Raw genomic sequence first — 13024 nt, 5'->3', positions numbered from 1 at the left:
AAGACAGGTCTCACTCTGTCACCCAGACTGGAGTGCAGTAGCGTGATCTCAGCTCACTGCAACCTCGACGGCCTGGGCTCAGGTGATCCTCCCACCTCAGCCTCCAGAGTAGCTGGGACTACAGGCATGTGCCACCACGCCCAGCTAACTTTTGTAGAGACAGGGTTTCACTATGTTGGCCAGGCTGGTCTCAAGCGGTCTCCCCACCTCAGCTTCCCAAAGTGCTAGGATTATAGGTGTGAGCCACTGTGCCTGGCAAAATTTATCTTTCTTCTGATGAACATGTGTGGATCCCCTCAAAAAGCTGTTACAAGACAAGTCTCTTCCTGGTTCTGACCGTCCATGCCAAGAATGAGACTGAAGTTTGAGAAGAACCTCCCAGAATCATTTCCTACCATTTCCTCAGTGGCACGGGTAAGGAGGAAGAGAAAGCTTTGCAGGCAAAAAGGCTCAACTCCCCGACTGCGGCCAGACCAGAGGGCGAGGTCGCCCCTGCTACCAGGTGAGTCCACCCGCTAGGCTGCTGGCGCCCCCCCCCGCGCCCCCACATTCCTCCGTGAAAGGACAGCCCTCTGGGTTACCACACCCACCTCCCTGGAGCTCTAACGGCCCCCTGGAGCCTGTGCTACTCACTCATTCACACTGCTAGGCTCCTACCTAGTGACTGCCAAGTACACAGACTGCACATGGGCACATCTGTACGCATGTGAAGCTACATGCGCACACACACGCACACACGCAGCTGGCCACGTGTGAAACAGAACTCGTCACGTGGCTAATGGTCGGAAACCGACTGCCCCGCGGGGTGGAGGGATGCCAAGGTTCTGCGGTGCCCTCTCTGCACCGTCAACACAACCAGCACCAAAGGTTTCCCCTGCAAGCGAAGACAAAGACTTCCTCCCCTTCACATTCAGTGCCCAGTGGCAAGTTCTCTACAACCCCAGAACCGTAAGAGGCCACCTAAGCAGGCACAATAGCCAGCTGAGGAAGTCGGCAGAAACCTAAGCGTTCCAAGCACAGAAGTCACTCCTGCCCCAGACCCACTTCTGCATCCATTTCTTCAGCCTCCAACGAAAAAACCAGCCTTACCTCGTGTGGCTTCGTCCTTCTCACTCAGAGAAGACAGGCAGAGAGCTTCCATGGCCGGGTGGAAGGGGCTCCCTGCCTGGCCCTGGGCGGCCACCAGCTGCAGCATGACCAGATTGAACAGGCAGGCCACCTCCTGCGCAGGCCCCGCCAGCCCCTCAGCCCCACAGAGCCGGCTATACAGCTTGAATATGCTGCTCCTCACGGCACCATCCTTAAGGAGGTCAGCCACAACCACAGGGTGTGGCAAAATGTGGCTCTTAAGCCAGCCAACCAGTCCTGCAGCCTCTGCCCTGCTGAGCGGGTGCTCGGCCACCGACCGCAGCACCCAACTGACTGCCAGGGAAGCGGCGGCATACACGGGGCCTGGTGCATTGCTCTCGGGGCTGGCTGAGTCCACAGGCTCCTGAGTGGGGTCAGGAACAGGGATCACTGGTCCCCAGTAGGTCAAGATGGACCTCAGGAGGCCCTTGCATGTCTCCAAGGTAGATGCCATCAGCTCAGGGTCGGCCATCTCCTCTGCCTCCCCTAGCCTCCTCTTTCGGCCCCGTGGGCCTTTGGCTCGGGCTGGCACGACAGGCTTGTTTTTATCCTTGAGCATTTCTGTGAAATGCACAAAGAGAAGGTAGTGAGACGGGGGTCCCTCCTGCCCACACAGATCCAGATGTGGGGAGGTGTCAATGGGGGACACGCAGGGCGGCTTGCATGTCCTGAGCACCTGGCCCTGCTCCCACATCAGGAGCCTGGTGAGTGCTCGATGTTTCACTATGCCTGTCATCACTGTTGTTATAACCAACTCATTAATCCTCACACCGTGAGGCAGGCGCCATTACTGTCCTCTTTAAACACAGGGAATCAGGGCAGCATCAGAGCTTCAGTCCAGGAGGTCTGGTTCCAGTCTTTTCCTTAACCCTGCACTACAGGATGAGGTGGCAGCAAGTAGCTCATAGCCACCCCCAGCCTCTTTACAAGTGGGCACCCTGACACTAATGTAGGTGAAGTGACTTCTCCAAAGACAGACAGCTAGTCAGTAGCTGGGCTGAAACTCAAAGGCTGCCCAGCTCCCCCTCCAGGGCTCCAAGATGGATGTGTCCCATCTCTGAGCCTCAGTAGCTTTGGAAATGTGGCTGAGAGGCAGAGAGAGAGGGAGAGAGAGAGAGAGAGAGAGGGAGAGGGAGAGAGAGGGAGAGAGAGAGGTGTTGGCTAATCGGGGCCATCCTGGGTCCTGACACTTACTCATGAGCTCCCGGGCTTGGCCCTTCTCAATGGCTGCTCTCAGGTCTTCCTGGAGTTTGAGGTCTCTTTCAATGAGGCTCCATTTGTGCAAGAGGACAAGGACGTCCTTGGTGGAAAGCACTGTCTCATTTACAGTGAATCTGTTCATGTCCTTGAAGGCCTGTATGACGGTGGCCCGGTACCTCAGCACAGACTCAAGTGTCCCGAAGAAGTTGGTCAGCTGGATGGGGGCCAAGGTGGGCCTGTTTGGGAGCCAATGTTACAGACTGAGCAAAGGCTGCCTCCCCAGCCTTGCAGGCAGCACTGCGGCAGCCTGACGACATCACACACCCAGAGGTACACACAGTTCCTCCAGGAACCAGCTTTTCCTGCACAGCAGACATCTAGCATGGGCCCCCAGGATGCAGAAAAGAAAAAAGTGAGCCACTCCAGCAAGGCACAAAGGGGACCTGGAGTATGATCTGCATCCCAGAGGCAGAGAAGCTTCCAGAAACCCTGGCTAAACAGGGTGGCCAAACACACAGCTTGAGTTTGGCCACCTCAAACAGCCAGGGTGCCAACAGCCTGCGAGGGCTCCACTCTGGGCCTGCCCATTTCCCTTGCCTCGCTGACCACCAGTCTGAAGTGAGAAAAACTCAGGGAGGCCCTGGGACAGCGTCATCACCCATGGCCAAAACCTGACTGATGGCCACCAGGAGGAAACAGATCTCCCTGAACTCCAAGAGAGTTAAATCCTGTAACATCGCTTCCACGCAATTGTAAACGTAAAACCAGTATTTTAAATAGCAATTGGTTCTTAGACACCAGCACGTCTTCCGACAATCCCTACATAGGAAACGCTGACTATCCAGCATGGACTTAACAATTTAGTTTTAAACAATACAAAACAAAAGGCCTTGTTCTTTATCAAGACAGTTTTCCTTCTGAGACTATAATCCTCTTGCTATCAACCTTCTGGTTCCGGTTAGCATCACTTGGCTCCCAAATCAGAAATAATGAGTGCACACTGTGTATTTTCTGTAACATGGTAGATTCGGAGGGAAATTTAGCTCTTCCGAGGAAACCAAAAGCATGACTCCAAGGGATCGGGTGAAAATACTGAAACATTCAAGAGAATTCATGGACAATGAGTCTTCACAGGCTAATATAATGAAGGCAGAGGCAACTTTGGGAACACCCTGTCTTATGTTAGAGTCATAGAAAATACTTTCTTTCTATGAAACATCACTTGATTCTAGTGTTTGAATCACAGTATCAAGGTAGATGGCTCGCCGGCTAAAAATGACCTCAAACAATGCATACTCGGGTTTGAAAAGTATGTTAAGTTCTCAAGGCCTTGACAAGAAGCCTTATAAAGTTGAAGGGGAAAGAAAGAGCTAATGAAATAGATGTTCTGACACTACCTACACCTGACACTGATACTCTGCCCCAATCCACAGCAGGTCACAGCCCAGCGTTCCCCTGGTACAGCCAGAGTCGTGACCGAGACATGGTGTCCACAGGTGGCAGACCAACAGCATCCAAGAGGCCAGGAAGGACCCCCTGGCGGGGGCAGGACTCACCTCAGGTGCTTCATGAGCACGACAAGAACATAAAGGAACTCGTTGACCAGGTGCAAGGCCAGCCGCTTGGCGGGCTCCCGGGAACCAGGCTGGCAAGGGTGCTGGCTCTCCCACTCCACTGCCTTATCCCCCAGGTTGGTCACCCACAGTGTGTGGAGCAAGGAGATCACATTAGACAGCAGCGGAGTCTCCAGAAACCTAAAACCAAGCACAGCAGCCTTCAATCTGCCACATCTTGTCCTTTCAGCAGGATCAGACGATCCCCCTCCATTATCCTATCTGCTCATCCCCCTAGACAAGCATAGTCTCCAAGTAAAAACAGGGTGCTTGCTATACGAACGCAGCTTCCACACAGGACAAGGTGCCCCTTCCTAACAGAAGACTGCCCTAAGTCCCTCCAAAAATTCAGCAGCCACTGGGGCACACTAATAAAAACTGTCCGGTTCATGATAACAACTCAATTTCTAAAACAAGCCATTATTAGCCAGGAACATTAGCTAATTATGCCTTTTATAAACCTGAAACAGTCTTGAAGTTGATGTCCAAATACACATTCTAATTTTGTATATTAATTTCTTCCCCACACCCCCTTTTTTTTGTTGTTTGCAGATATACTTGGATATATTACTTTCTTTTAGAGAAATTTCAGGAAATACTTAAAAAAATGCACAAAAGGGCCTGCATTCTCTCAGGCTTATTATAGTAGTTAGTTCTTTGTAAGACAGAGCCCTCCCGCCAAGTGCTGTCTGCTGTGACAGGGTCTTCATCTTTTCAGTCTCAAACAGCAGGAGAATCAGGAATCACAATAAATCATCAAGTTCAGACCCTTGGTGCTGTTCCTCCAATGCGGGCTCGTCACTGATGACAGACCCCGCACTGACAGCAGAGCCCTGTAAGCTGTTAGACCGGCCCTCCTGCAACAGACGGCTGCAGCTGCTAAAGCCTTAGCGAACAGGACACTACTTCAGAGCACAGAAGGCTGCTGGGACACCAGGGGAGGAGCCTGACCTGAGTAGAACAGAGCCAGACAGGCTGGCAGAGACTCTGCCAGATGTGAACAGCAGCTGGTGTCTGCTGTCCCATGGCAGACAAGAGACACTCAAGGAAAGGCTGTGAATGGAGGAAAGGCACTTTGGCACTGCCAGGAGCAGGACTGCCAGGCATATGGTAGCATTGGAGGACACTGCATTTCAGAGAGCATGGATTTTACTGGACATTTCCAACCAATAGAGCTGGCAGCAGACACCATTGTTTCTGTTCCTTTCCTTCCCACCTGACGCGCACCTCGCATGCAAAAGGTACTTACTTGCTTTCAAGGATGTGTAAAATCCATGTTAAAAGGCTATAGTCTCGTATGATTTCATAGGCAGATCTGGCAACCTGGGCAGCATTCTGTAGAATTTCCAGAATCCAATTCTGAAAACCCCAAACAAGAAGTTACTCTTCAGTGAGAAAACCCAATTTACTTGATTAAAGAAACCATTTTAAAAATGTAATGGTATGGTGCTATTACAGGTGGCGGCTGCAAATGAAGCCTGCTGTGCTAAGTCTGTCAGAGTGGTGGCCGTGTACGAACGTGCCCTTCCCCACAAGTGACAGCCAGAGGACACAGACTTCCACAGCAATCTCTGGGCCCGGGGGATCCCACTTCCATTAATCCATCATCTGGAGCCCACCCACAAGCAAAGCTGCACCACAGAAGCCAATGGCCCAGACGCGCAGCCGCCGGCACAGGGACTATGTGAGGCCCGCCTCCAGGCCAGCCACTGGCCACCAGCCATGAGCCATGCAACCCTGTGTTTACCACCTGGAAGGGAGGACATAAAAATGGGACTGTCCCCTGACATGTTCGTGGGGTGCTTCAGAATTCTCACATGCCACAAAAAACAAAAAGTTACCATACTCAAATTCAGTGTAATCAAATGGGCTTCTTCATCTTGACTTACTCTATTTACCCACATTTTACATATGAGAAACAAAAGCTGACTATGCTAGAAATTAATCAAAATACTAAAGGCTTTTCCTATTTCCTTCTACCACCTACCTGTAATATCTAGAAGGCACACACACCAGCTCTTGGTTCCTGACTGGTTAGGTAAGGCTGTCTGTTTCAACCTGACTCTTGCTTTCTAAATGAGTTCTAATGACCCCCAACTTCTGTAGTAGGTGAAATCCTGGTGATTCCAAAGCACCTCAGTCACTGACACGGGGTTTCTAGACTTTCTGGCCACTCCGAAGGCTCATGATTAGTGATCAGTACGCCCCACTGATGGCCTTTGTATATGCCAAGGGCCATATACACAGTAGGAGGGCTGCAGTAAAGAATATGCAGAGGACACACGACACTGGGGGTCACAACACTGCAGCCTCGAGTGAATCCACCTGCTCTGCACGCAGGGAGCAGGACAGGCGCTGTCAGTGTCTCACTTCCCCTAACTGAGAGCCAGGTTTAGGTCGGTCGTGTCCAGACTGGGAACTGAATTCACACGGACTTGACTTCCAAATAAAACCTTAAGAAGCGGCACAGACCTCTCGCTTTCAAATAAGCTTGCGGAACCCATGTACCTGCGCCGCCTCGTCACACAGTGGGCTGTAGAAGAAGGACAGGATGATGTGGAAGATGCCACGGCGGGCACACAGCTCATAGCACTGCTTGTCACGGATCCCCTGCCGCAGAAGGCCAAACACCCACTCCTGCTCCGTTTTTTGCTATAACCCAGGCACACAAAAAACCGTTGTTAAGTAAGTGAAAGTCCTTTCATCTGACAACTGTTCAAACACTACTATTTTTAAGTGGCGGCAAAGGTTGTGACACAGCAGCCCTGACCTCCATGTCTGATCATGAAAAATCCCTGATCTCATCTTTGATTCTATTTCTTCAGGTCAGAAATGGAGGATCGAGTCAAGTTTAAATACTGAAGTCAGAGAGGTATTCTATGAAAGAACATTTAATATGAATATCTAAAAAAAGAATTTAATATTTACCCCAGTGATTCACCAAGAAAATACGAGAATGTCGTAAAGCTCAGGACTCTGAAGCAGAGTTTTGAAGGTGTGGGGCACCATGTAGAAGTGAGGCCACAGCACAGAGGCATTCCGAAGTGCAGGCCTGCGTGGTCACTGCCTGCACAATCGTGCGGGCTGTGCAGCACACAGTATCCATGGGAAAAACGGCAGTAGACAACGGCGGCTGCATAATCAGTTCAGGGGCCTGTGGAAGCATACCTCCAAGTCGGAGCTGTAGAAGAACTGGTAGAAGCCTGGCACTTTGTCCATGTTCAAGTACTCGTGCGACAGCAGGAAGTTGCTGACCTTCAGATACATGTGCTCCTCTGAGAACACAGGCAGGCAGTCAGTCACGGCAGGCCCCAGCAGGACGCCCCCCGGTCTGGCAGCACTCAGAGGCCGGCGTTCTGGGTATCAGACATAAATCCCCTCCCAGGAACTTTTGTATCCTGACCCAGAGGACTGGCTCTCGACAATGAGAACCCAATTCGACACCTCAGCTCCATACTGCACACAGGCTTGCTCTCCTGGCTCAGAAACCACTGCTGGACGTTGAGTCCTTCAGGGACCTCGCCACCTCCCCCTCCCCAGCTCCCGTCCTACAGCACAGGCTCAAACCAGCAGGTGGGAAGGCTGGGACTTGGTCACGCATCCCACAGATCAGGGCTGACACCACACCGACCTGCTGCACCTGCCTCTAGCTTCTCACTGAAAGGAACCGTCACAGCAGGGGAGGCTCAGACACTGCTGAGTGCCTCTGGAATGCAACAAGGCAGAGGCAACAGACACCCTAGCTCCTGCCATCTCCTATCCTTGGATCACCAATGAGTCTACCCCATGACCAAGCTGCCCTGCACATGCACCACCCTGACATGAGCACCAGTGTGGGACAGAGCCACACCCAGGACCAAAACCGTCATGGTCTCTGCCAATTATTTTCTTCCCCTTCCGAATCTCCAAGGCAAGTAAACCCATGGAATAAAATGAAATGGGAGCAGATGAAAATCAGATCTGAATTCTAATAGCAACTTGACCGTGAACGAACTGTGGGGCCTTGACAAGCTATCTACCCTCGGGAGCCTCAGTTATGAGTGTGGGGGGTGGGGTGGAAACGGTGAGTGGGCTGTTCTCTCATCTGAAATAGAACCATGTTATACTAAAAGCACCCTATGGTCCCTGATGGTACCAACTTTCTATGATTCTTCTCTCCATAACCAAAACCAGTCTTAGCATGAGCTCACTTCTAGTCACAGTATCTCAGCAGTAGCCCCATTCCTGTAACAAAAAGGAGCCTTGTTCTAACGACGTGGGTTACACCTGCACAGTACTCACACACCAAAAGCTCTGTAGCCAAGGACCCGTGAGCCAAAGCATGAATCGATGATTAATAATGACGGTGATGGTGACGGCAGCTATCACCGATGGGTTTTTACTGTGCTAGGCACTTACATGTGTATGTGTGTGTGTGATCTAGGCCAGGTGTGGTGGCTCACCCCTGTAATCCCAGCACTTTGGGAGACTGAAGCAGGAGGATTGCTTAAGCCCAGGAGTTGAGACCAGCCTGGGCAACATAATGAAACTGTTTCTACAAAAAAATCAGCCAGGCGTGGTGGCATTCGCTGTAGTCCCAGCTACTCGGGAGGCCGAGGTGAGAGATTACCTGAGCCTGGGAGGTCGAGGCTGCAGTGAGCCGAGATCATGCCACTGTACTCCAGCCTGGGTGACAGAGCCAGACCGTGTCTCCAAAAAAGCACCAAAAAACAAAAGAAGTGCGTGATCCTCATCACCCTCACAGCAGTGCTAGAGGCAGTGGGTCCTATCATCACCCCATCTTAGAGGAAGAAACGGGCATGGGGAAGTCCGGGACAGTCTGGCTATGTCCACGCTTTTAGCCCCGGGTTCCAATCCCTATGATGTGATCGGCCCACATTTGAACTCCAGTTTTACTTGCTCTCACCACAGTTTTCTATAACTACAAGCAAACAGGAATATGCACTCTTTCCCTCCATTATAAATGCTGTTCTGCACTTTGCTTTGTCATCTCATTTTTTCTGGATTTCACCCCACAGGGGTCCATGACGAGCTTCCTCACAGCCCTCATCTATTTACTGTCCAGAGCTGATGGGGACTTCGGGGACTCCTCATCTTCCACGACCATGAGCACGGAGTGGCCTTGAACACAGATGTGTGACCCACTACACCTGTGGGACTAATCCCTAGAAGTGGACTTGCTCAGCCTCAGCTTTCCAATTTCCCCTCAACCTAATTATGTCAGTGGTACCTGGTTTCAAAATCTGCAGGGCTGCTTTGGCAATGAAGAGAGCCAAGGTAAAAGTGAGTCTCATGTCCTGAGTTCGAATCCCATTCCGGACTACATCCAACAGGTAAAGTAGCTTGAAAACAGAACAGAAAAGGAAAACGTAAGATGAGCGTGTTCAGAACTATGGCCAGTCTTCTCTGCTGCAGCCGAACCGGGGCTCGGCAGGGTGTGCGTGCTCTTCATATCCCAGGGGCCACCAAAGACGAAGCTCACAGGAGCAGACACAACTCGCCAGCATCTCCAGAACGCTGTTCGTTTTATTTTAGGAGTCAGTCATGTGCACAACAGCAGAGAGAAGTCTGGCACCACGCCCCGAAAAGCTAATCTGCTCTTGTTCCTCCAGCACCACGGGGTACAGGTTTCTGAGGTTCAGTGTATTGTGGATAATAGCTACCTTAATCACTGAGTTTAGACCAAAGAAATACTCAGTAGAATTCAAATCATTTTGTCTACACACAACACAAGAAAGTCTGTACGGAGACACTTTTCTCAGCCTCCACAGGGGGTTGTGGATCAAAGGCAACCTCCGGCATCACCTCCTAAGGGAACAGACTTCTGCTCTTCAGCAGAGCCCTCCCGGCAACACGCCACCTCCATGCTCCTTAGTAAATCCTTCCACCAAACTGGGCGGACAGCCCGCTCTCTGAAGCCCGCAGCCCACCCCCACAGTGGGATGTACACTCTTCCTACTTACCTGGGACTGCTCATGGAACCGTGCCCCCTCCAAGTGCGAGTAGTAGGCCGCCAGGACATGGTAGGCTATGGCTCGCATCTGGGGGTCATAGCTGCTGAGGGCTGTGACAGTTAGGCCCAGAGCATTTGAATCCAAAAATTTTCGACAATCCACCACAAACTCTACAGGAAATAAGATACAGCATGAAACACATACAATATGATTTCATTATTATTGTTAACCTGGAGAATGAAATTTCCTCTTGCGTCTTACCAATAGCTACATGTGCCAAGCACAAGGAATGCAAGTCTCTCTCCAACTCCTCCTAACTTCTGCTGAAGTTATACAAAAACAAACCCTTCCTTTATGTGGCAATAATGACCATACCTTCAGTTTTTAAAACGCTCATACATCCCAACCAGGATAATTTCATTACTTCTCATAAACACCCAATGAGTCAGGATACTGGAGGTGACACTGAGACCCACTGCGGAGACCCCAGCATGCCAGCGGCCGGGGGAACACAACTGGGAATCAGCAGAGAAAATCAGTCCCCAGCTTCCACCTTGCTCAGCCCTCCACTGCGGGCGTCTGTCTACAAGCATCACTGAGGAAAGCACGTATGGCAGTGAAAGCAGGAAAAGGCAGCTGATGCCAACCAGCCCGACAAAGGACTCACTCATACTCACTCTGCAACCCTAGCTCTTCCTTCAAACGAACAACACAAATCTCACAGAAAAGTGGCTCACTAAGCTTAATCAAAAGCTACGGTCCAGAGAGCCTGTTGGCTGGTATCCACTTGCCATTTGTGAGGCCTAGAGAAGCTGACAATCACTACAGGAGTGGAGAAGACTCAAAGAGAGAGGGAGAAGGTCAGACACATGAGGGGATGTGCCTTACCACAACCTAGAGGGCTCTCCACGAATAAAACTGAGGACACCTCACCACTCCTTAATAAAAGCCCAGGCTATTTTACAAGATAAATACTATCAAGAAGAACCTTAGAACAGGGATTAATGATTAATGATTAAACTGATCTTGATAATTACCCACAATGATGTTCTTGAGATAGAGTGACCAGTGGCCTAATTGGGAATCAAACACAAGCCAACTGAAATGACTACTCCAAATGAGTAATCATGGAATATACTATCAATAAGAGACAGTTCACTGATGACATTTTTAAAAGTTACAGAAAGATTAAGCATGTTAAGCAGGGACACAGAAGATGCAAAAACCTAAAACCAAGCTTCTAGAGATGAAAATGAAAATATCCGAGCTGAAAAACACATTGGATGGTGATATGGTTTGGATTTGTGCCCCTACCCAAATCTCATGTCAAATTATAAACCCCCGTGTTAGAGGCAGGGACCCCAGGGGGAGGTGATTGGATCTCAGGGCAGATTTTCCCTTGCTGTTCTCATCATAGCGAGTGAGTTCTCACAAGAGCTGGTTGTTTAGAAGTGTGTGGCACTGCCCCACTTCCTCCTGCTCTGGCATGTAAGATGTGCCTGCTTTCCCTTTGCCTTCCACAATAATTAAAAGTTTCCTGAGGCCTCCCCAGCAATGCTTCCTGTATAGACTATGAAACCATGAGCCAATTAAACCTCTTTTTTTAATTCAATTGTCCAGTCTCAGGTTCTTTATACCTGTGCAAGAACGGACGAATACAGATGGGATTATCAGTGATTAGACACTAGACCAAAAAGGATTAGTGAACTTAAGACAGCAACAGAAACTATCCAAGTTGAAACACAGAGAGAAAAAATATGAACAGAACATCAGTGTCCTGTGGGTATGTGTAATTGGGGTCCCTGAAAAATATCTGACGAAATAATGGCCAAAACTTTTCTAAATCTGACCAAACAAAAAAACAAAAAAAACAAAAAACAAAAAACTATAAACCTAGAAAGCCACGAAACTCAATAACATAAAACATTAAGAATATCATGCAAGCATTATTACAAAAAGAAAATCACACCAAAGCACATCATGATCAAATTGTTTGACACCAGTGATTTTTAAAAAATCTTAAGAACAGCCACATGACATACAGAAGAATGAAGATAAGAATGGCAGATTTCTTGTAAGAAATAACCCAATTCAGGGGCCGGGCACAGTGGCTCATGTCTGTGATCCTAGCACTTTGGGAGGCCGAAGCGGGTGGATCACGAGGTCAGAAGATCGAGACCATCCTGGCTAACATGGTGAAACCCCGTCTCTACTAAAAAATACAAAAAATTAGCCGGGCATGGTGGCGGGCGCCTGTAGTCCCAGCTACTTGGGAGGCTGAGGCAGGAGAATGGTGTGAACCCGGGAGGCAGAGCTTGCAGTGAGCCCAGATCACGCCACTTCACTCCAGCCTGGGTGACACAGCAAGACTCCGTCTCAACAACAACAAAAAAATTCAGAAACCAGAGGAGCGACTTCTTTAAAGTACTATAAGAAAAAACTGTCAACCTTGAATTTTATACCCCATCAAAATCTTTCAAAAGTTAAGACTTTTTTCAGACACAAAAAAGCTAAAATAATTGGTCACCAGTAGACTTGAACTATAAGAATTCTTAAAGGCAGTATTTTAGGAAGTAGAAAAACAATACCAGATAGAAATCTAGATCTACACAAAGGAATGGTAGCAATATGGCAAATATCAAATATTTACATTTCTTCTAAAAATAATGACAATTTGAAGCAAAAACAATATATTGTACGGTTTATAGCATACTTAAGTGTAATGCATGATAAGAATAGCAGAAAAGCCAGAAGGGAGGAAATGGATCTATACTGTTACAAGGTTCTTATACTATACATGCAGTGGTATCATCTCACTTGAAGATAAACTGTAATAGATTGAAGATGTGTACTATAAACCCTAAAGCAACCAGTAAAAATATGCATGCATGCACTCATACACATATGAAAGTTGCAGCTAAAAGTCAACAAAAGACATTTAGAGTCAGATCAACAATCACATTAAATATAAATGATGTATACACTCCAATTAAAAGGCAGAGATGGTCAGATTAGATAAAAAGCAGAACCTAGGTACATGCTGCCTTCAAGAAACCCATTTGCAATATCAAGACATAGACTAAAAGTGAAAGGATGAAAAGAGCATAGTCAGATGACTCTTGGGCATAG

General features: G+C 48.9%; 1 protein-coding gene across 1 annotated transcript in view; it reads right to left on the bottom strand.

The window, feature by feature from the left end:
• Positions 1–13024, bottom strand: part of URB1 (URB1 ribosome biogenesis 1 homolog (S. cerevisiae)) — a 78200-nt gene that overhangs the window by 1296 nt on the left and 63880 nt on the right. Inside the window, exons 31-38 of the mRNA XM_025380858.1 lie at positions 9905–10065; positions 9172–9283; positions 7110–7216; positions 6450–6593; positions 5191–5300; positions 3885–4082; positions 2323–2564; positions 1090–1689 (exon numbers count right to left, since the gene is read on the bottom strand). Of these exons, the coding sequence (XP_025236643.1) occupies positions 1090–1689; positions 2323–2564; positions 3885–4082; positions 5191–5300; positions 6450–6593; positions 7110–7216; positions 9172–9283; positions 9905–10065 (1674 nt within the window). The remainder of the gene's footprint in view (positions 1–1089; positions 1690–2322; positions 2565–3884; positions 4083–5190; positions 5301–6449; positions 6594–7109; positions 7217–9171; positions 9284–9904; positions 10066–13024) is intronic.

This window comes from Theropithecus gelada, chromosome 3 (genome assembly GCF_003255815.1).
Source record: "Theropithecus gelada isolate Dixy chromosome 3, Tgel_1.0, whole genome shotgun sequence".
In the NCBI taxonomy this organism is placed as follows: domain Eukaryota; kingdom Metazoa; phylum Chordata; class Mammalia; order Primates; family Cercopithecidae; genus Theropithecus; species Theropithecus gelada.
This window is presented reverse-complemented; position numbering and strand designations above follow the sequence as displayed.